The 24883-nt window shown below is 40.1% G+C and overlaps 1 protein-coding gene across 1 annotated transcript; it reads left to right on the top strand.

Moving 5' to 3' along the window:
• The first annotated feature begins 7440 nt into the window (after window positions 1–7440).
• On the top strand, window positions 7441–24315 carry cxcl12b (chemokine (C-X-C motif) ligand 12b (stromal cell-derived factor 1)). The gene is made up of 4 exons (XM_050044992.1): window positions 7441–7600; window positions 10173–10290; window positions 17901–17984; window positions 20937–24315. Exons 1-4 carry the CDS (start codon window positions 7534–7536, stop codon window positions 20974–20976), a joined length of 309 nt encoding a protein of 102 aa, XP_049900949.1. The 5' UTR covers window positions 7441–7533; the 3' UTR covers window positions 20977–24315.
• Window positions 24316–24883: the final 568 nt, after the last annotated feature.

Raw genomic sequence — 24883 nt, 5'->3', positions numbered from 1 at the left:
TAGGAGTGTCTTAAGTTTTGCTGGTACTTGGTCTCAAGGCAAAAATTGATGAGGGTGCCAGATTAAAAGTCAGATGATCATCAGAGTTATTACTGTCCTGTCCCTTATGTCAATCCTCCTTAGGGGGACATAAATGTGTGTACCAAATGTCCACCCATGAGTTACTGAGAGTACATTTCACTCAAAACCAAATAGGTGAACCTTCAGGTGTCATAAGAGAAGTCTACTGAGGGGTTCATCAAAGTCTTTAAAGTTCACCCTCTGGAGACAATGAATGTTGATATAAAATGTCACAGAAATCTAGCTGACAGTTGTTGAAGTATTTCAGTCTGGACCAAAAGAACGAACTCCCTAAAACCACAATAGCAAAAAATAAATGCATGTTAAGCTAAATCTTGTTTTAAAGCCTTCTAATATTCACATTGTGCCTGCATTTGACCTGCATCCCACTGAACTATGCTGACATGCAGAAGGTCTCTTACCTTTATGACATGCTCTTTGAACACATTCTTAATTCAATATTTCTGCATTTATTCCAGTATAGTTTTGATTAAAGGTATACCATGCATGCCTGTTTGCATACACAACATTCAAGCTTGGCCCCTCCTCCTTACACTGCTTGTGTACCTAGCAAGCTACTGTACTATTGTAGGAACAATATCAAGCTGAAATGGAAAAGCCGAAACTTTAACAAGTGAACTAAGCTAACCACGGCACCTAGCTGTCCAACAGAAAACAGGCCAACTACGCGTTGCTTTGTCCACTTGACATTTTTGCCTCACCACATTTCCATTTTTCAGCGTTGTTTCATTTATTCATTTTTATTATTTTCATAGCTTCCATGTGCGGTCCCTACACCTTAGGCAGCTCTCCATCCTCACCTGTACATTGCTTTTGGCTGTGGGCTGTTCACCCAAAAGTGTCTTGACCACAGCAAAATAACAAGATAATACAGGCAGTGGGCAGATTCTCTGCATACAAAAACAACACCACACACTTCTGTGGGTCATAAGTGATGATACAGAGTGATCACTTGTGTGTATGAGTCTAGACATTGCTTTTTTTTGTCAGGAAATGTTCTGCAGAGCATGCCTTCAAGTATTGTACAGATATCCAAAGTATTCATTTTTTCGTTCTGTCACAAGGAAATCTTTGAGAAACCTCTGTGATGAATGCATCACTGATATAATTGGATACACAATGAAACATTTTGTGCAGGCTGGCCTCCACTGATGTGCCGAATTTCTTAAATTCTGGACTGTGGAGAGATGATTTGATTCATTACTCATTAACACGGTTATCATCTTGCTAAAGTCATCTTCAACAAGGACCGTGTGTGTGTGTGCATGTGTCAGTGTTCCCCTTGAGAGGCCAGCTGCTGAGGCTCAGGGAAAAACGTGCTAACTGATAACAGGGACCCCCCAAAAATCACATCACACACCCATCCCCCTTTGTAACCCCCCCACACCCAAACACACACACCTTAAACCCCTCAAAACCTCCTGTTTATCCTGTTTACAGTACCCTGCTTTAAATGACCACCATAAACACACACACACACACACACACACACACACACACACACACTTACTGTTAAATCCACTCTTTCGCCTGTAGATCTTATAAATACAGTAACGTAGCTCGGCCTAGAGTAGATGTAGCAGGCCTAGTTTTAACTCAACACTTTTCCTTTTATGATCCATTTGGTGCTCTTGAGAATTTTTCCACATGTTGATTAATGTGTGTTTACATGGCACATTTTGAGCCTCTCATACAGCCCCGGTTGTGATTGTGAACTACTGTTTATCTTAGCCCAGTGGAGGGAAACCTTTCATCTGCCCTGCCACCATAAAATAAAACTCAGCACCAGACTCAAACTGCTGGACAAACACAATAAACTCTGGACCACAAAGCAATCTCCGCACAGAAATCCCAACAGGAAAGTCAGGATCTGCCGTCGCATGGGAGATTACCCAGAAGATTAGCATGTGTTTATTTGGCTTCATTTTTACATGGAGGGGCATTAGAGGTGTTAATAATGTGTTTGTGAGCGTTTGGTTTAAGTGCTATGACACACCTGCTGATGACAGATGATCATTGAAGTGGACAGAGTGTGTGTATTTATACTATTTATAGTTCAGATGGCAGTAAATGTGAGTGTATGTGTATATTATACCAGAAAGATTTTATCTAAGACTATTTTCTTGGGTATATTCTTTACAGACCATGAGTGTAAGAATGGCAGGAAACCAGCAGGTTTTGTCATTCAGATATTTTTCAGCTCTCATTAAAAACCCTGTTAGCTCCTATTTAACCACATCCTATACGTCCTGTTGTGATCAAGGTTGTGTTTTACAAGAGACAATCACATGTACAGTGAACATGCAGATGTTTATTGCCCCTATTAACCTTTATTTGGGCAATTACTTAATTCAAATAGGATGCTGTTGCATGTGTGGACCTGATGCAGAACATCCACCCAGACTAAATACTCATCTGCTCTCCATCATGTCCCTCATCATGGCAGCCATTTGTGCAAGCTCGTCTATCAGGACTGGTCCAGAACAAAGACCTGGCTGCCTGTAATCCTATACAGGGACATGAAACACTGACCTTTGACCCTATGTGTGATACAAGTGGCAGTGTTGTCCCACAGGTCAGCGGTAAAACGTGCCAAACACATTCCCAGCCTCCGTCGCAGCCCAGCTTCTGTGGCGTGTTAGCGCTGAAGCCGCTAAAACACTTCTGACGTTTGTTTTCATGTCTCAGTAAATACAACTCTCAGAGCTGTGATGATAGGATTGACAAGCTGTAGGTAGTTTGGGAGTTTGGGGGTTTATCCAAGCTAACTTGTAAATGTTAGTGTTTTGCATGAAACATAATACAGGCTCATTTTACACTGCCAAACATCCCATCATAGAATCGTTACATCCACTGAGGAAATCCAAACATTGTTGTATGTTGAAGGTGTGGAGCACAAAGCAAGGTTGACTTCACTGTGAGGCACTGGGTTTAATCAAATCAAACCTTACAAGCCCACATCTGTTTCCCAGCCGCCTTTAAAAACCAGTACTGTGGTCCTTTTTACAGCCTATAATCCAATACACAGATGATTACTTTCAAGGGTCAGTTCATCCAAAATATGAGGGAAAAAACACTTTTTCCAAAAACAACCTCTAGTGGAATTTATAGTGAGATCGTTTTGGTTTTATTTGTCCAAGTTTTGAGATTTCAACACTAACATAATTGAGGTGAACAGCTTTTGGTTTGTGGTGCTCACAACAGTAGAAAATTCCATTTTAACAATTCATCAGTAAACAATGTCCTGGTTACTCTGGATAACAGATGAATTGTGCTGTCGATGATTCCTTGGCCAAAACGATTTCTTTTCTCCAACATTTTTCACACTGTAACCGTGTACACGTGGACTGAAGTGATACTTTTTTTGCATCTTTTTTGTCAGTGTTCAGGAGGCTTTTTTTTGTAAAACGGGATTGCTGCTTCACACCTGACACTACAGTCTCTTCTTAAAAGCCAGAATTCAAGAGCACACACTTTTTCATAATTCTTTTACTTTGAATAATCCAAACTGTCAACTCTTTTAGGGACTGTTTCTGTGTAGCTACATTGAAACCTGTTCAGGAATGTTGCTGATGAGTCTTTTAAAATATAATTTTTTTAATGATCTGAGTATCACAAACTGAAATTGACCTTCATTAGGGTGGCAACAGAAATCTCTGGACCAAGTATCTCAAAACTTGTGGCAAATTAGCTCAAAACTACTTGTATAGCAGGAAATGTTATGAAATAGGTATTTTATTATTTCCTTAATTAAGCAGCACAAAATACACAAGAACAAAACAAAAAAAAACCCTGCTGTCTGTCTTCATGACTGTTAACATTTAACTGGTTTTTGTGCTGTTACTTGGGCCAACAAAATAATTGAGAAAAAAACAGTTTGTATGAAAAAAAAGGAGATTTCTCAACATATCCTCACACAATAGTTTGTATGATATCTAACTAATTAGCACCCCATGAATAGTGCTATCACATCATGTACTTAACATAAAGTTATGTACTTAACTTAAAGTTACATAGGTTATGTTAAGGCCTTGGCACACCAAGCTAATGGTCAGTCGTCAGTCGTCAGTCAAATTTAGACCTCTCGCTGGCCCTTTTGGGACTTTTTTCTCAGTCAATTCAGCATATTGAACCAGCGTCGGACACGGCAGAGCCCATTGGTGAATAAAATCACTCTGATTGGCAGTTCAGGTCAGCACAGGAGAAGAGTACAGACGTGAGGAAAGCAAACAAACAGCTAAAGTCAAGAGGGAGTGAGACCAAAACAAACTTATTACATAAGGTAAGATTATTTTTCTTTAGCAGAAACGTTTCCTGATGGTTTGTGTATTGTTCGCTGGCACACAGTAAATATGTTCTGTTCCTTATAGCTACACTATGTTATTAATGTGCTAACTGGCTAACTAGCATCAGGCGGGTCTCCTGGTTTCCCTTTTTGAATGATGAACACAGACTACTGCTGTCAGCTGATGTGAACAGATATTTCCTCACATGCAGGTGCAACAGGTGAAGTGAAATTACACAACAGTCGGCCGGCTTTTGTTGCCGCTAGTTCTTTGATGTTAGTTTGGTGTGTCTGGGCCTTTAGGGGAACAAAATATGGTGGCGACATGATGAACCGCAAAATAACTCAAAGGTCACTTGGTTTCACACAGGACACAATCACTCACAATCACAATCCTGGGGGGAAGTCGTGTTTCTTTGACCATCCAATACCTTAAAACCTGCCTCCTTACATGGAGTTTCGCTCATTATACTACTCCCTTCTTTACTCATGTCAGTGTAAAGGTCACGTGATTGCAGCCTTCCAGATTATGTAGGTTATATATAATTTCCGGTGCACGCTTGCCAAGGTAATTTAATGTTCATCTCTCCACAGCTCAGTTTCATCTCCCCACTGTTACTGGCAGTCATACTGGGTGACTCTCTGGCTACCAGTAAACACCCTCTCAGGTTTACGGCTTACAGCAGGACTCAGACCTGCAAGCACTCTCTCAACACACCACCATGCTGAAGGCCTGTAAACTGCAGGGGAGGAGTTGCAGTGTATGGATTGACAGGCAGTGCATAGTTTTATTAGTGGTGGTGGTGGTGGTCGGGGGCTGCAGATGATGGTGGGAGGGTGGTGGTGGTGGGGGGGGGGGTTGAATCACCTCCAACTGCTCTGACAGGGAGGGCGTCAAGTTCTGGCATGAAGACCAGTTTCAGTTTACCAGCTGCTGGATTCAATGCAGCGGAACGGAGGCAAAGGAGAAAACATGTATAATTGCATGCATGTTTTAACACAAACAAACACAAACACACACTCACACACAGACATGTATAGACATGCACACACTAAACTAACCGCACAGCAACATGTACACACACATCTGTGTCCCGTTACATTGCTGCTCACTGTTTCTGCCCTTTTATTCCAGATGAAACTGGAAGTTCTCCATGAGATCTTCAGTTAGAATGAGTGTTTCAGACACATGTGAGACCTCACATCTGTCCCTGAAGGCTTTTATTCACTGCCCACCTGTCATAACACCCAACCAGCAGATATCATCTAAAATCAGATATTTGTGCACCACAAAATAATCAGTGTTATGGACCAAAGAGATATCAAATAAACACTTGGCACAGTAACAGTATATTACACACCATATCAGATTTTCTAAGTCCAACCAACATTTATCAGCTATATCTGTTTCTCAAAATGTAACATTTCTTAACACTGAAAATTATAACGGATTAGTTCAGCATTTTGGGGAGTGCATTTAGTCACTTCCTCACCGAGAGTTGTGTCTGCAAGCTACATATGACGGTACTTTCCAAAATGCTGAACTGCTCCTTTAATACAGCCACTTAAATGATAATTGTACTGCCTTTGCAGAAATTAGCTTTTGCAGATTGGCTGCATGATTTTCCCCAAAAAGTTATTATCTTCAGCAGCAGAAAAAAAGGAAATTAATGTTACGTTTCATTGTGTCATAATTTGTCATGTTTTTACCTTCTAATTTGTTTTTCAGTCATAATATGCCGACTGCTAAATATTTTCAACTGTTAACTTATATATATAATGTGTTAGTCTATATGACTGTGCTTAAAACTACTAAGAATGAGTCAGCATTATCTACATTTTTTCTCTTCTGTATATAAAGTTCCTTTTAACTTTCCATAAAGATTCATTGTAAGAGGGTCAATGAAACATGTATTTTCTGTGGAAGCTAAACGTTAAAAGCAGGGTTTATTTACAGTTCTTTAATAGAATCCATTCTAACCTTGTCTGATACTATGGAAATCTAATGTACAAAATTACATTGTCAGTTTTTATTCAGTTTAGCCCTGTGCGTCTCCACTCATCCTCTGACGAGTAGTCCTCTATGCATCTGGCTAGCTCACCAGTGCTTCCTGCTCCTGTTATGTGTCTTTCTTTAGCACATCCACGTAGGTTGATGTGGGATGTCCCTGTGAATGTCCATGTGTTGGCTCCCACAGCACCAGTTTGCTGACTGGAAGCTTCTGGTTTTTCTGGCAGAGATTGTCTAGTCTCATTCTCCTGGATGCTATTTTCTTGCTCAGCTTAGGCAGCTCTAGATTCCCGATGGTGATTTGCACGCCCTGGTTGATGTTTGTCAAAGTGACCAGAAAAGCCGTTAAATCACATCAAACCCAGACTATTCTTTTTGTTTAGGAATTAGAGATACTTACATGTGGTCAGATATACAAGTTTCCAATTATTTCATTTATTCTACTTGTTTAAAAAAAACTACAAAATGCTTTTCTTCATCATCCGTTTTAATTTGATTTGAAATATGTCCTTTGAAGCTGGGGAGAAATTAAACAGCATTTGGTGCTCATTTCCAGTCAGTATTTGGCAAACGACAGCAGAAGCTTCCTCTCCAAATTATGTTTTAAGCATCTTGGCACAAGGAGTCACATAAGTCATCCACAATTAGTTTATATAATGAATCCACAGTGATGTGTGTGTGTGTGTGTGTCAGTGTGTGTGTGTGTGGCAGGTGGCAAGAAGGATGGAAAGAAAGAAAAAAAAGGACGACAAAGGTGACAAAATAGACAAAAGAGCAACACTTGGAGTGAGAAACACGAGAGCAGGAAGATGGAGAGAAACCAGTGAGAACAGAAAGAGAGAGATTTCCCCTTCAGACTTTCTCCTTGATTCCCAGCCAACACATTTACAATCGAGGAAGTCTCTACTGACTCACTGCTGCTCCTTCCCGTTCCTCTCCTCTCCCCTCCTCTCATGCCGGGACCCCCCTCCCTCCTGAGAAAGTGGGACTCCCTCTCCCTTCCTCCCACCCTCCCTTCCTCCCACCCTTCCTCCTCACTCTCTCGCCCTCCCATCTGAAGATTTAACACAGTGCAGAGCAGAGCTGGCGGTCACAGTTGCGCCCTGGATTGTAGCAGAGAGAGTTCAGCCCTCCTGCAGCCTGTTAGCCCACCACCATGGATGTCAAACTGCTGGCACTGATGGCTCTGCTGGCCGTGGCCACACATGTACCAACCTCCAACGGTGAGTCCAGGAGAGGGTCGGGAGACTGTAGGGCAGTTTGTAGTGATGCAGAGATTGTTGGTTTGATCATGTTTGAGGGGTTTGCTTGAAGGAATGTGGTACTTGAGATGTTTTAGGATGGAGATATCTGGATGCCGATACTTTTGTAGTTTGGATTATTTTAATCTTGGCTGTGAATGAACTTTAAAAAAAAATAGATTCAGTTTATATTAGAAAATCAGATGAATGTCTTAAATCTACAGGAAAATTCATACATTTGAACTTTTTTGTCATTATTAAAGCTTGTGTCAGTGTTCACTGTCAGGTTTTTTTCACATTGATTTTTGTTTAATGGTTGATGAGTTTTATTTGTTGCATACAAGAACAATACCTTTTTCTTGTTGGACTTGTGGCTTCAGCTCTTTGATACCCCTCTTTGATTTTGATTCTTTACATTTCGTGATTTTTTGAGACATGGAACAATAATAACTACAGAGTATTCCAGTGATTCCTCCACCGCCATTTGTCTATATTGAATAAATAATAACTGAAGAGTTGAAACTATTAGACAATTAACTGATTACTCAATCCCCCCAAAAAATATTTTTCAACTAAGTGGAGATTCAACTGATTGGTTAAGTCATTTTTAAGGGAAAGTGCCAAAAAAAACACTGAATTTTTGCTGGTTCTCTTAGTTTTTCTCAGTTCTCTGTGACAGCAAGTTGAATATCTTTGGATTTTGGACTGTTTGGACAGAAAACATGCAACTTGAAAATAACAGCTGGGGCTCTGGGTAATTGTGAATTTGGATATTTTACAGGCCAAAATGATTAACTGAGAGAACAATTAGCAGATTCACCAATAATGAAAATAGCTGTCCTTGATTGGTGGAACATATGTTACATTTTATAATATATGGACTATAATCAGGAATTTACATCACTAATGCAGCTTTTTGTAACATTTAAGGGGATTCATGTGGTTGCTGTTTTTTGAAATAAGCAATAAATTTGCAAATGTTCCAGTATTATAGACTAAAAGCCTTCACGTACCACAGCACGAGTGCAGTTTCTGCAGTGACCCCACATTAATCTCCCTCATGTTAACCTTGGTGGGAGACAACCAGGGTGTTAAGTCACCCGGCCTGCGTTATGCTAAACTTGTTGTTTCGGCCCACAGTAAGACCCCTGATTGCATATTAAAGAGTTAGGTCTAAATGTGTGTATTTGTCTTTTCACTTTGCTTTCTTTTAATTAGTTTCTAATTAGGGATAAACAATGCGGCGGTGATAGCGGTGGATGCTCGCCTCTTGCCCCGGTGCTGCATAATGATCCCTTAGTTTGCATGAGAAAAGGCCCTGAATAGGTGTGAATCATTAGGCTGATATTACTGAGGATTTAGCCATTTGTGGCAGCACATTTGGTGCTGCATGATAAGCATGCATGTCAATGGGAATATGTTGAGCAGCAGAACAAAGGTCTGTTATTTACACCTGGTGCACATGATTTTGTTTATTTGTGTTTATTTAGCCAGGAAATGGCTGATACGAAGTTGCTGCAAAATCAACATCTGCTCTGTGAACTTCTCTACAGTTTCTCGACTGCAGCGAGAATGAAGCAGATTTTCTTTTAAACCATTTGTATGTAATCAATAAAGCAAAGCATCCACAGCATCAAGGCCTTTGGGAAAGTTTTATAATTGAAAGTTTTATTGCAGGGTGTTTCTCTTCATCTTTTCATAGACATTTTTACAACCACCATCATTTCTTTGGGATCTGCAAACTCAAAAAGGCAAATTAAGCTCCAAACTACAATCAGTTTGTAACTGCATGCACTTGGAGTTATTCTTGAGCATCTGTGGACCCCTGGGCCCCCACAAGCCTCCGTGGAGGCCCAGGGGTGATTTGTAATCATTTTAAGAATGTACTTGAGGTGATCTCCTCAGAGGCTGTTGATGTCGCCTGAGCTGCAGAGTGGTCTTACATAAAGGGGCAAATATTGGAAACTGAATGTGGAGGACCCTTCTCCATTAGAGTGGCAAGGCTGAATGCTCTGGGAGTGAAAAGCTAAAATTCTGTGTGTATGTGTGCGTGTGAGAGAGTGTGACTGGTCCGACAAGGGCTAATCTCTTTTTAATGAACATGTTGTTCAGAGCAATAGCAGGTAAACTCAGACGGTCCCATGCTTTGTAAGGGCTCGTTACAGTAGATTAAACATGCTTTTAATTTGTCTATTGAGGGAAGTGATGCTTTTAATCACGACTGAAATGAAGTAGAAGCTACTGTGTCGGACTTTGGATTTTTAATTTGAGTCGATGTAAATATTTTAATCCTCATATGATCTAAAACGATCCCTTGACCCTGTGTACAATGAAACGTTTAAGTTGTCTGGGAGAAGAAAAAAAAACAAAGGAGTCATAAAATTGCTCTTGTGCTCTGTTCCATGTCTGTAAGTGAGCCGGTGATCTGAAATTACACCTTATTTCCACAATGCTCAGTTGCCTGTTTGGTTTGACTGTGCAGTTTCTTGTCTTGCAATTTTATCACTTTTTCTCATATTAATGCTAATTTGTTATTTTCCTTGTGTGTTTGCAGCAAAGCCCATCAGTCTGGTAGAGCGGTGCTGGTGTCGTTCCACCCTCAACACGGTTCCGCAGCGCTCCATCAAAGAGCTCAAGTTCCTCCACACGCCCAACTGCCCCTTCCAAGTCATGTAAGTGAATGAGTGTAACATCACTGTGGTGATTAACTTGTAGAAAATGAATTTCCTGATGTGAATGTTTGCTGATTGTTTGAAAGGTTCTGTCACTTGCGTAGCTCTTTAAGTTAATTTTCTCAGTTGTTGGTGTGTTGTGCCAAAACATTGTGCTGCAAAAATCATGCCAGCTCTCCATAAACCAAAGGTTCAAGCAACTGTTCCAAATCGGTGACAAATCATTTTTAAGGGGCTTTTAAGTATTGTGCGTATGTATAAACTAGTTTGCTTGCTCATGACTTGTAGCTGATCCTGACTGGGACCATGCACAGTGCTCACCTGGACATGGTGTTCCCATCATTACATACTGTACCTGAATGCGTCATGTGTGATAATCGGCTGTTGAGTTTAATTCATCCACCAAAACGAGAAGTAATGTCACAATATCTGACAATAATCCCACCTTGGTGATACAAAACATTTTTTACTGATTAGAGCAGTGCAGCTGGAATCAGTCTGATGTCATCATATTTTATGTCTTTGCTGTGTGTGTGTGTGTGACCTCCCGCCCTGAACGTCTTCAAAGTGATATGAAGAGAAAATGAATCATTTTAATTAATTTGGGTGCAGAGAGTCTTAAGCAAAGACTGGAGATGTATCAGATAATGGACCTTAAAAAAAGTTTAAATGAACACTAAAGGGACAGATGGAGGAATTATTCACATGTCTGCAACAGAAATCCTTCATCCATAGAAATATCATTAAATTTGAAGTAAATGGAAATTAAATTATTTCTACTTTAATTAAATAATACCATCATAGTCTTGGGCCTATTGAAATTAATACATAAATATTGCTATGAAAATAACATCCCACAAGAATCTGAATTTACATTAAGAAAATAAAAAATAAAACATAGATTCACACACATGCACACATACTAAAGATTTAAGAGCAGCAAGTATTAATAATCAACAGTTTCATGTGGAAATACGATGAAATAAGTGAGACATCAAAACTGATCATCTGCTAATGAAACACTATGGCACAATTCTCTTACTCAATTTTGCTTGTGTTCAATCCTGCTTTAAAATAAGGACATATTTCCAGTCACATTTATCCCAGTCTACCTGAGCTAATGACCCTTTTTTGAGCCCCTGCCTCCTAAAATACCACACTCATTTATTTTCTTCTAATTTAAGGCAATGAAAAAATAGCCATCCTTGATTTATATTAGATTCTTCTTCTTTTTAGATTCAATTTTGAGGTCTGTGTCACATGATATTAGTCCCCATTATAGTCCTGGTGCTTCTTTATCTTATTTCCCTGATTTTCACCATTATTTAGTATGTTAAATATAAAGAGAATCATACACTACTCAACTAACACAGTGTGGATAGATTGAGGGTGGATGTGTGAAGAGTGGTGTTAATATCCTTCTATTCTTTCCCTAATGAGAGGCCTGAGTTTAAAACAACATGATCCTCTCAGAGAGAGGAAAGCGGTAACGGCCAGAGCTCGAGGGGGCCGTTTATGTTTTGCAAAGGAAGCAATAATTAAAGGTCAGAGTGATTACCTTTGTATTTCACCTGACCCCCTGTGTCCTTTACCACTTTTTTTTTTTTATTTCCCGCCTCAAACTGCCCAGCAACATCGAGCATAATGTCACTAGTCTGGAACACATTAACTAAAAAGTCTCATTCATTTGTCCGAAAATGGGACGGCAGAAGCCTCACAGCCAAAAGGCTAAAAGGCTGTGGGGCTTCTGCCAGGAAGGGCGGGGGTGTAATGACTGTTAAGGGGTGAGCGAATGGCAAAGGTCAGAGAGGACACACAGCGCTCCAGCCAGGACACAAACTCCCTCTAACCTCCCTCCAGAAAACTGCCAGAGGAGTCAAGAAGTCACTGAGACGAGGAGCCTGTGGAGTTGCTCCGATATCTCTATTGAGGCAGATGAAAGAAAGCCAGTAACACTACACCCTCTGTCCCCCCTCCTCCTCCGCCCAGTGTCCCACCGTGCGCCCTCATCCCAGCATGCTGTTGGTATTAACTTGCTGTGAAGTAATTACTACCTGCTGCTTGTGGAACTCCGGCCCTCAAATTCCAGCCAAGTCAATTAGGGTTTCAGCTCTCAGTTGGTCACCCAGACAAGCAGACAGATAAACAGGATGAAGGGAGACACATCAAAACAGCATAGAGCGGCTGAGCGGATGAGCCGGGCCACCCCTAATAAAATAAGAGAGGAGGGGAAGAAGGGGAAGAGGGGGACATCCCTGGAGGAAAAGCAAACACAGATCCAGTTACTGAGCTGTTTGGCCTCCTGACTCGCATGTTAGTCTGAGGGATTTAAAGCTGATGCTTGGATTGATGCTCCTGAACTGCTCTTTAAAGTTTCAGGCCATTTGCTCGTTGGCTTGTGCGTGTGCACCTTAATGGAGTGAGGAATAGGGGAGGTGGCATGTTAAAGGTGTAGCAAAGGGTGGGGGTTCAAACTGAATCAGAAAGCAGTGATCAGGGAGCAGTGAGGAGGTGCAGAGCAATGTGTTTAATTTGCAGGGCTGTGTGATGGAGAGATGGAGGGAGGAGAAAGAGGAACAGTGAGGCGAGACACCTCTTCAGTTGTTAACTCTCATACACGACCTTTTGCCACCGAGGTGTGAGATCCACATGTTTGGAGGGGGGTTGAGACCCCACCACCTGCCCCCCATTCGCCCTAACAGATCTGACACCCTCCCAGCAGTTTGTCTGATAACTGAACAAATCCCCTCCTAAATATTTGGCTCAGCTCTCTTTCAACAGGCCGGACATCACACGCAGGAACAAGCACTCTGCGTGACCATAGAAGTGTTGATCATAAATCTCTGCAGCTTCTGCTTCACTCTTATACTGCAAATGAGATCCAGCTGATCCGTAAACACAACTGCTTGAGATCTGAGTCACAAAATCCAAATTTTCTCCCAGCATTTTTTTAAGGTGGACATTCAGATTTTCAAGTATTTTTTTGTTTATAGTTGCATATTTAAAAAATAGTTTAAAAAAGCACATATATGACAATATTTATTCTTAACCCAGTAATGAATTATATGGAGCAACAAATGATTTGCACTTATTTTTAGCTACTTATTCATATCAAAGTAGAACATACAAAAACCAAACAGACAAAATAGGCAGCAAAAACAGATACATTTGCCACAAATCACAATCACACAGAAATGCAATTATACAATCATGAATAAAAATGTAAAATACAATAATTTACAGGATTCTATCCTTATACTGTGGAAACCAAACCAAAACCTCAAATCAATTCAATAATGATAGAAAAGTTTTTAAATGAGCGTTGGGCAAAGATAAATCAGTCTATTACATTTAATTTACAGTACACAACATTAATGATATGCTTACTGTTACTCATGAATCCTTGTGTAATCACTAACACTAAGTCACTGTGTGGCACTTTTCCATAACGAGCCAGGTCTCACTCCGAAGTCGTCAAAATCTGGCACTTGGGCGGTGACTTGTGGTGTCACAAACCAACGAAAAAAGGTCTCCTTTAACGTTGGCATGATACACAGTCAGTTGCAGTTATAGTTTAACAGTACCCAGCAGCATCAGGAAAAGGACAAAAGTTAAGGCAGCGAAAGTCCAAGAGGGGCAAGTGGAAGGGGAGGTGGATGGGTCCAAATGCTTACGTTCACCGGAGAGAGCAGTGTTCGCGTCCCGTAAGATTCTAAAGCCAAACCCTGTTCTTTTTTCCTAAACCCATCCACATTTGTTTCAATTCACATTCGTTAAATTTCCTGAGAAAAGAAAAGTCTATCTTGAAAGAAGAGAACTTGACACGGTGTCCCAGAACGTCAACAACCAACGCACCCAGGGTACCTTGCATGTCGTATGTGGACGTGGAAAGTCCATGACCAAAACGTCAATATGTGACAAGGTCAGAGTGAGAATGTGTTGCCATAACAGCAAGGCGAACTACTTAGCTAACAGTTGTTGAAACATTGGCTAATCGTTTTGTAACTTTTCAAGCTGGAGAGTCAGACACACCATCAACTTCAGAAACCATCGACGATAAAACTGCTGCTGACTTAGAAGGGACAGGCAAATGAGAAAAGACCCAAAAATATTCAAAGAATGATCTCAAGTGCAATGTAGTAGAGGGTCCCTGCTTTGTTTTTCTCTGAGCTGAGGGGTCTTTGGCCTGAAACATGTTAAAGACCCTTCTCTTTGATGAAGAAAGAGGTTAAACACGCTTCAACCACCTCAGAAGAAATAACAGGCCTGTCTGGTGCCGTAATAATGTCTGCAACAATGTGAAACATAACCTCATTTTAGGAGCCAAGATTACTCATGACTTTTAAACCAGCCTGACCAAAATGCTTTCCCCTACAAACTCTTCATCAGCCTATGAGTTGGGATGTTTTGTGTGCAACGTAGAGACAGCTTTACAAGCCACGCGGCCCACTGTGATCGGCGATGCGAGCCTCCCCTCCAGCTGTCCCTGAGTGGAAACAGAGAGCTGCGATTTTTCACCGCCGACCGAAGGGTGACAGCCTGTTATGTGCAGTAATCCTCCGGTGTTCAGCTGGGATGTGTTGTAGGATGTGCAGAGGTTTTTAGGGCTTAACTGAGGTGTTTCTGAGCTCAGCCTTCATAAACTGTATCAGATATCATCCTGACATATTGTGCTCATTTCAACATCGAGGTCCTTTGATTTATTCAACACGAGTCGAACCTTAAATAGAGCAGGTTTTATTTTATGTTATGATATGCTCTAACAAAGGAAGCTGGGTTCCTTTTTTGGTTTAAATAAAGCAGATAAGCTGATGTTAAATGAAGCAGCACCAGTGTGATGCTCTTAATCTTGACGTTAAGGTGACAGTTTGTTAGAAGTAGTAATCCTCTGGTTTTAACTGGGATGTGTTGGAAGATGTTCTAGGCTTTTGGAGATTAAGGTGAGCTTTTGTTCAGGTTGGCTTTCATAAAAAATAAATAATATTAAAGTGATTTACTGGCCATAAAGAGCTTATGTTAAAGATATTTTTAGAGCATTATCTCTTCAACTTAAACAATATCACCTCCCAAATATATGCCATCTTTATAGTGCTTACAAGAATTATAAATGATACATATGGCACATTTAGGTTTAAAAGGTCATACCAGCGGTTTGTGTGTTCAGGTTTAATAACTGCAAATTGCCTGTATTGTACATTTCTGCCTGCCATTATCCAAATTATAGGCTACAGTGGCTTTTTAGCAAATTTCTCACGTTGTAAGAAGCCATTATTTTCCATTCATTTCATTACTGTGTGAGAGTGGAAACTTGCTTGACCAAAGTACTTCGTCAAAGTGAAGAAATTGTCACCTTCATTTAAAGTCAAATGTGTGTTTACTGATGCTTGGTCTGGCAGTTGTGAGCAGAGACTAGTCTTTACGCTCAAACATTTGACACTACTGACCAGCAACCATTTAAATGCAAGAGATAATGGTGGTCACAGTATAACGCTTACAGCTTGCTTTTTGTTTTGGTGTTTACATTTTGAATTAGATAGTGTTTAACCCTGAGCAAATTGGCTTGATTTCTTTTAAAAACATGGGAAGAAAGCAATGAGCAATGAAAGAAGAAATCACCCCCAAAAAATTAGCAAAAAAAAAAAAAGAAATAATAAAAAGTATAAAACCAACAAACAAAGAAATGACCTGGAAAGAGTGCTTAAGAATGATAATTATTTTGTAATTTAAAAAAATAAATTAAAAAAAATGTTATAATAATTAAAAATACAGTTTTCCCTAGATGTCTTCTTTTTTCCCCCTATTTTTAAAAATAATTTTCCAAATTTGTGTATTTACTTTTTTGCAGTTTGTGGGACATTTCTTACCAAGTTGCTAATTGCCTTTTTTTCCCATCGTTTTAAAAGAAATCAGACCAATTTGCTCAGGGTTCAAAGGTATAAATACTTGCAAAAGGCATCTAAAAGCAGCACAAGAAAAGTGATGTTGCTGGAGGTTTGAAAGGGTTAATCGCAGTTCATTTAAACAGTTTGAGTTTGGACTATCAAAGGAGGTCATAATGTAACTTTGGAAAGATTCAAGGTTGTGATGGATTATTGCTAACAACAAGTAAGTTCCAAGTCTCTATGAGGTGATTGATGGGGTTCCAACATGAATGGAAACTGTTGGCTCTCTGGAAGCTGGGGAATCAGCTTACAGAGATTCTCAAACTGTGGTACGCAGAGGCAGAGACATCGTATGAGGCAAAGATACTGCGTGATGTGAAAGGCGTTAAGGTACTTAAAAAAACTTTGCACTACTACTCTTGTCAAAATTCATACTCTGAGTCAAGGGCGTAAACTTTTGAGCATCAAACACTTATTTTCCTGCATTCTGGTGAGTTTTTATGAACCAGTTTGCCTTTTCTGCATCAGTTTATGATGTAAATGTCTTTCCGGAGAGAGCTCAAAGTAGAGCCGCCGCTCCGTCGCGTCGAAAGGGGTCAGCTGAGGTGGTTCAGGCATCTGATCAGGATGCCTCCTGGGAGCCTCCCATTAGAGGGGTGCTGGGCACATCCCACTGGTAGGAGGCCCCAGGGTAGACCCAGGACACACTGGAGGGATTACATATCTCATCTGGCCTGGGAACGCCTTGGGGTCCCCCAGGAGGAGATGGAAAGTGTTGCTGGGGAGAGGGACGTCTGGGGTGCTTTGCTCGGCCCGCTGCTCCCGTGACCCTGCCCCGGATAAGCGGATGAAAATGGATGGATGGATGTTTTAAATTTTGTCAGAATAAAAGTCCTCTGCTACTTTCATGTTTTTACTGGGGGGGCATTGAATGTTTTAAATATTGATGGATGTGTCCCCTGTATCCCCCCCAAAAAAGCTACACCTATGCTCGGAGTCATAACTTTGTCAAATAAACAGAACAAGCACACTGAAAACAAGAACAGGTAATAGTTAATTCGGCATATTTTTAATTATGCCGAATTGCTAAAATCTAAATAAATATAGACTGAAAATAAAATTTGTAGCCCACAACTGGCTCCACAGCATGTTTACTTTCTGTTTAAATCTCTCCATCCCAAAGCATTATGGGAACAGCAATTTTGTCTGAGGGCGCCCAACAGTGTCAGACTTCAAACCCCTCTGCTTTGGAAAATAGTCTGTAGTAATTTAAAATATACAATACTGTAATAATAATAATACACTTTATGTACACATTTGATGACTGGTCTAAACATGCACAGCTACCTGTGTGGTCCTCAGGAGAAGATGCCTAAAAAGGAACTTGACTGATGTCCTGTAAGGGTCTGTGTTAATTAAAATGCCAGTCAAGTTTCCTTGAGGTTACTGAGCGGTCTTGTTACACTTTGGCTGACCACACAGCTAATGAAATAGATATAATCTCTGCACTGTACACCATCACCGGATGTTCGGCTACAAAAGAAGCCCCGAGGTGAAAATATTCTCCAGCAAACGTCCTTGAACCTAATTTATTAAATGTGAGTTTGGATTAGATGAAAATGCCTTGCGTCCTCCCCCTGTCTGCTGCTCCTGCTTCACGTGAAAAACACTGTAAGAAATGCTCAATGTGTGGCATCTAATCCCTCAAATTATTTTTTTCTCCCACAGTGCCAAGCTGAAGAACAACAGGGAAGTCTGCATCAACCCAGAGACCAAGTGGCTGCAGCAGTACTTAAAGAATGCCATTAACAAGTAAGAAAAAACCCTCCTTGCCCTCGCTGTGCAGACACAAGCTTCACTGACAGGCTGAAATGAAATACAGCTCTCCTCTCTGCTGAGTTTAGAGCCCACAAAGAAGAAATAAACCCCTATTGCAAATGGCCATTTCTCAGTTTCCTGCTGACAGTTACTCTCTGAAACCAGTGACATGGTTGATGTAAGCAGCTGAGTTATTATCTGTGAAATTATTAGCATCAAGAAAGAATAGTGATAAATCTGTCACTGGTGTGTCCGCTTCCTTTTCTCTCATAAAAGGCTCATTTCTGTGACTTCAGAGGAATCAAATGATCATCATTTTTACCCTCTCAACTCGCTCACAGTTAATGCACCAAATCATGTGTTCATTGTATTTGATTCTAAGAAGCATTTTCCACATAATTATTATCACTAATTGCACCTCGGAGTTCTCCCGGTTGGGTTGCAGCATTGTGGGTAAAAACTATTCATAGTAAAAACTGCAGCAGCTCGTTCAGTTTTTAATGAGCTATGCAGTTAAAATCTTTGCATTCCTCGTAAAAAAAAAGAAAAAGTTTCAAATATGTCTGGTGGTGATTATCGCCAGGCTGCACGTCTACTTCTTAAAACACCATAAACACTTGAGGCACAATGTAAAAACAAATAATAAAGTAATTTCCGAGGGTTAACGAGATATTGTTTACTGTGTTAGGAAAGGACCTCTGCGAATACATAAGTGCTCAGAGGTGAACTCTTATCCTGGGAGTTATTGCAGGTCATTGAAACCGGCATGTACCACAGCACATGCTGTAGAGAGAGCAGTGTCTGTTACACACAGAAGCTGAGAAGTACCCTCGATTAAAGCATTTCCATCAGATATTTTGAGCTTATTCAAGGAGGTGTTATGCGCAGAAAATGTGAAAATGACCAAAACTGCACTAAAGAGTTCAATATAGTAACAGTATGGTTGCACTGATCATGAATGAATGGGGTGAGAGTAACTTTAAACCTGTTCACACCACAGTCCGACGCTAAAACAGGTGTTATAGGATATGAAATAATTTACCAAGAATGCATAGTGTGTGTGTGTGTGTGTGTGTGTGTGTGTGTGTGTAGGCTATGTAGAAACGCAGTTTCCTGTCACATAAAAGGCAACTTGAATTCTTCTCATTTCAAACCTTCTATTTCATAGAGGGACCTTTTTTTTTACAGCGTGGCTGCTCTTTGTCAGCATCACCCTTTTTCACGTTCAGTTACAGTTACATATAAATCACACTTATACGATATGATGTTCACCTATCAAAACTGTTTGCCAACACCTGAGGTCCCCATGTCCCTGCTACAAACAGCATTTTTCATCTCCTCCATAGCTTCTTTGCAGATGATGTCATACATTGGTGCGCTCTCCAGATGGAGGGCAGGCAACTGGAGGCAAAGACTATCAACACTGTAGAAATGCCTGTGATTTGAGCTGTTCATGGCTGTTCCCATTGATCAAATTGAGAAAAAATAAAGGCAACTCATGTCCCAAAAATAGTAGGGTGTAAAGAGGAGAGTCAACTACTTTTAAATGAAAACATTAAAGCGTTCTGTTAAACATGCTTTGAGTTGGATGCAATGTGCTGTGACACCTTTCTGTGTTTTTAGCCACAACACAGTTTTGAACAGCGTTTCACCAGACCTCTGGTAACAGTTGATCTAGTAGATAGAAAACAGCTAAAGTTAGCTAACTTTACCTAGAAACGTTACCTAGAAACGTTAGCCTGACAGCGGTGCATCCATGTATAACGCTAGAATATAAAAGATTGTTTTACTCAAGCAAAAAGGAGGCAGCAGTTGTCTCAGTCATGGACCCAACCACACACAAAACAGTTATAGTCCACTAGACTCTTGTGAGCTTTGATCTGCCGGCATGTAACGTTAGTAACATTAGGAGGTCTGGAGGAAGAGATCACAAGTAACAACAATCGTGTCCACACCTGGAAAATCGGTCAAGCTGTGGGAAAACTCACTTTTCTTTGTTTTGTGTGGACCACATCCAACATTAGTTTCAATTTTCTGATGAAACCTGCTGCCTTTAGATTCTTGTGGTCAGGCTCCTCTTCCTCTTCAGTATATGGATTTATCACATCCTGCCCTCCATCTGAATTTCGCACATCATAAAAGTCACATGACTGCAAACAAGCTATCAAAAGTGACCCACAATACTAACCCTGTCTCCTAGAAATCATACTTATATGCTCCAACTTTTTTTCCTACGTACTTTCAAGAAATTATTATTGCTTCCCCCATTACATGCTCCAACAACATTTCACTAGTGTAGGAAGCACCAATTGCCAGTCATAGTGAGGGGTTACTTAAAGGGATAGTTTGTATTTTTGTAATGGGGCTGTTTGAGGCACCTATCTATTGTTCGTATATTACCTACAGTAGATTGGTCGGCACACTCCCAGTTTTGAGAAGCAGACAGCAGTACAGCCACTGAAGCAAAGCAATGTACTGCTGTAGACGAGGGCAAAAGCAAAATGTACTTTAGTTTAACTTAAAGATATCAATATCAGTTGAAGTGTGAATCCAAACTAACCCTTTAAAACACTTAAGTCACATAATAAACCAAACAAACTAAAGAATCGAGGCAGCAGTAAACCAGCAACTCCTGTGTTCTGTGAGGTAAAGTTATTGTTTTTGTCAAAGGAGTCTGGTGGCTTTGAAGACAGCAATATTACAGCTTTATATATTAAATTTTTTTCTAAATATAGCATACACAATATAGCATAGCATACACAGCTCCTTTGACATTTCTGTCTGTTCATCCAAATGTTTGTATATAATCATCATTAGATTAACTGTGAATCTACTGGTGGTAATTTCCTGTACAGAATATCCCATCTGGTCCAGCAAAAAAAAGAAACAATGGCCATCTTCAGTTTTAATGCTAATAAATAAATTATCCTTCTTATCTCTCTCCAGGGTGAAGAAATCACGAAGACGCAATAACAAGAAAAACTAAACACACAGGAAGACAAGTATGTCATCAGGCCTGGTGTCCCCGGGTCGAACCTGTATACCTCCCTGTCACTGCTATGGATGTATGTAAACACGCTGTATGTACCCGTCCACCTCTCTGGACTGCTTGCAGAACCAGCACTTCACCGCCAAACCGTGCCGTCCCCAGCACCACCACCACCGACCCCTCTGGACACCCACGCAGTCACCTCCAACTCTCCATGGTAGCAGCAAGTGCAATTATACCTTGGGATGACGGGACACATTCTCACATCAGATATATATGTGTGTGTGTGAGCACTGGGCACGAGAGCGATTGTGTGTGTGTTTGAATGTGCAACATATGAACTCTTTTGTGTGTCATATATAGAATTTTCTTACTTCACACAGCCAGAGAGGAACAATTTGAGCTTTCTGTCCCACGCAAGGCTTTGTGGGTAATGCCACCTTCATGTCACATCAGAAAAAATATTTACATCAGCCTCCCAGGAGGAATAATGATTGGGATTTTCTTGGCTGGTCATGTCCTGTATATTAAATTGTGCAGTTTTGCAAACTGAAGAAGTGTTTAATTTAGAAACATCAAAGGTCAATGCACCCAATTCAGTTATTTTCACAGTAATATCTCCACTTGTGCTGCGTTAACATGGAGTCAGGGAGACGGTAGACGGCAAACCGCATATCATTTTACATTTTTAAAATTATGTGAGGCTGGCAGAGAATACTGGCAATGGACACAGTAGACATAATTTCTGTCCAAAGCTAAAATATTGTCTCTCTGACTCCATGTGAATGTAGCATTATGAGTTTTTTTAAAGGAGTCACTGCTCGTATTGTTCGTATTTCTAATTGCAGATTAAACAAAATGACTCAGGATGGAGGTGTTACAGATTTAAATGTAAAAGTTTTCTCTGATAAGAAGTGAAAGTGGCATTACTCTATCACTGAGAGGACCTGGGGCAGTAACAGGGGCTGGCCAATGGGGTGAACCCCTCACAAGTAGTGACCAATCAGGGCAGACGATATCAGAACAGAATCTTGAATCGTCTTCAAGATTCGAGCTCCACCAACAGCAACAAAACTGACGGAGGCTCACACACACTGCTAAGAAGCAAGCACTGATGTTGTGGTGCTATATATCCAGTATAAGGGGTCAGAGCCATTGACATAATTATATTCCACTGTTTATGTTTATGCAAGATTTAAGATGGGATGTTGTGACCCCTGTGTGTTATATACAAACACTACTATGTTTTTTTAACCAGTCACAAAATATTTAAAGCGCCGTTATAAGAGTCTGAAGTGGAAAGTGAAATGGAAAGCTGATGTTATGCCAAGGCCATACTGTACTGATAAATACTATAAGAAATGAAACACTTATCAATGCATCTTTTTTTTATGTTATTGAACATATCAGTTAACTGAGACCAAACATGCAACATGAAGAAACCTGTGAAACCTCAGAGAGCACGACTTTATATTCTATTTACTGTCAGAAAAAGGGAGAAGATCATCATAATTCTTTTTTTTTTTTTTTACACCTCATTAAGGGACTGTAGGTAAATGTATGTCATGACAAGAGAGCAATTCAACTGCAGTATTTTCATACCAACACCTGTCCTTGGTAGGAATGAAAAGCTAATAAGTTGTCACATTAAACATCTGAATGAGAAATGGAACATGGGGAATGTTCACGGTGGCGAAAAGAAAGTTTTTGTTAATCCTTTTTTTATATATATATTTGAGCCACTTTATTATCAGATGTGTCTTTTAAATGTAATTGTTTTATTTTTATATTGTGTATAATCTTACTAAATGCTTCTTTTCTAATGCAATGTACAGTAGGCGGTAGCTACTAAATGAAGGCTAGTCCATAAAATGCAGGAAACAGTGTTACGCTTCATTTTTAAGGTTTTATGCAATATTTCACATGTAGGCCTATGTAATGGTGTTACTACACAGTATGCAATGTTAAGGACTTTTTTAAAACTAATTTTTTACAGTGTAGATAAAAAGAATAGCAGCCCAACACATTAAATATCGTCCTCCTGGTTTTATGTTCTGTCCGTCCTGTTTCCATATCAACTGATCCGAGATGTAACAACAGTGAACTGAATAAAATCTGTGAGGTTCAGCACACAGTGATTGAAAACAAAAGCCGCTGTCATTGTGTTACATGAGTCAGGAAACTATTCAGCCCACCAGTCGTCCCCACGAACACTTGATTTGATTTTTTATAGTTTTACTGAGGTTGATGGACGATGTGTCAATAGCCACGGAGCCAAAACAGAACAAAACCTTTGAGTCGAGATCCAAGCGCCCAACATGTGCTTTTAATCTGGACACTCCCAGCACCCCACGGGCTTTCTTTTCACTTTCACTCAACTGTTGCATATTTTATTTTTCCTCTCAAATCGTAGTGGAGGTCATGTTGGCTGTGGTCAAATCCATGGTCTTTGTTTTGCTTTACATGGTCTGTTTGCTAAGTGCCTGATCACAGGTGATACTCATATCAATTTGCAGCTAATGGTGCAATAATCATGTAAGTGTAATTCACTTCCCATTAATGTAATAGAAGTTAATGCACATTCATTTTATATTATTACACTCATTTGTTTAAACACATGGCTAAATAAGATAAAAATGCTCCAGTTTCCATATATGCTGATATGCAGTGATAAAAGTCTGACTTTATTCTTTGTGTAAATTCATCACAAAACCACCAGCCATGCACATTAGTTTATTAACTATAGAGTTACATCCAGAAAAAATGTGTAACTTTTTAATTTATAATGTGATAATTATCTCAATAACAGGAAAAATATACTGCATTACATGTTGTAAAACGTAACTAACCACTCACTTTCATTACTAATTATGTTCATTTGTAATAACAGGTCTTTAGTTTTATTAATCAGACATTAACTCCTTTTATGTTTAGTGCTGTGGCCCCTGCAGTGCTAGCGCCACTCTCACTGAACCGTCACTGCAGAGAATAAAAAACTGTGTCAGACAAATACAAAGTGTAGACTCCTTCATCATGGTGCAAACAGAGCTTTTACAGAATGTTTCTGTGTTCATTATTGGGACCAAATTCACATTCAGGTTCACATTTATCGCCATTCGTGTGTCGATAAATCCATCAAAGTGGGTGCATGTGTTTTCCTTTGGTCCCCGAGACAATGTGAAATCTTTCTTTTGAGGCAGCTTCTGACACATATTCTTCATATACGTGAGATGTATTAGAGTATTATTATCTGTATTGTCACTGTTTGTAAAGCAAGAGGCCGTATTTTAGCTACGATACTCAAGCCCTTTTTCAATAAAGTCATATGAAATTAAATCAGCTTCACGTCTGTGTTTTATCTGCCAGAACCCGTGTTTACCTGTGTATTTTGTTGATTTAAAGCTACGTTACGTGTTTTCTGACCAATAGGGGGCAGAGGGGTTTCAAAACATGTTTACAAAAAGACATCCTGATTAGACTGTCGGCTTATGTAGTTGTTGTGGCTAGCCTGTTTGTTCGCCCAGCAGACATGGAGCAATCTGGAAATCCATCAGTAAAAAAGAAAAAGAAAAAAACATTTTTTTTTTCTTCCTTTACCTCTGGAGGCACAGCCCGGAGTTTTTCGACTAACGGAAGTGCAGGAGCCTCGGCGATCGCTCACGCCCTTAACTTCCGGCGGTGCCCCCAGGGAAGCGCCGTGTTGTTTACAAATACTTCGGGTAGAAAACCAGCAGAGTTTAGCTATATATCACATTTTGCACGTCACTGTATCACCGTGTAGACTAATCTGATGTTTGTTAAGTCTATAAACACAATGATTGAACAAACGTTACTATTTCTGTGTGTTTTGTAATTAACATGGTTATCGTAGATTAGCTGGGCTAACCGTTAGCTGTTAACGTTA

Source organism: Epinephelus moara, chromosome 5 (genome assembly GCF_006386435.1).
Source record: "Epinephelus moara isolate mb chromosome 5, YSFRI_EMoa_1.0, whole genome shotgun sequence".
Lineage (NCBI taxonomy): Eukaryota > Metazoa > Chordata > Actinopteri > Perciformes > Serranidae > Epinephelus > Epinephelus moara.
Note: the sequence above shows the minus strand (reverse complement) of the source record. Positions and strands in the feature narration are given on the sequence as shown.

Excerpts from the sequence above, each read along its gene's own strand:
- cxcl12b (XM_050044992.1), top strand. The coding sequence starts at position 7,534 with ATGGATGTCAAACTGCTGGCACTGATGGCTCTGCTGGCCGTGGCCACA. Across the intron at positions 7,601-10,172 it reads ACATGTACCAACCTCCAACG|CAAAGCCCATCAGTCTGGTA; the intron begins GTGAGTCCAGGA and ends GTGTGTTTGCAG. Across the intron at positions 10,291-17,900 it reads AACTGCCCCTTCCAAGTCAT|TGCCAAGCTGAAGAACAACA; the intron begins GTAAGTGAATGA and ends TTTCTCCCACAG.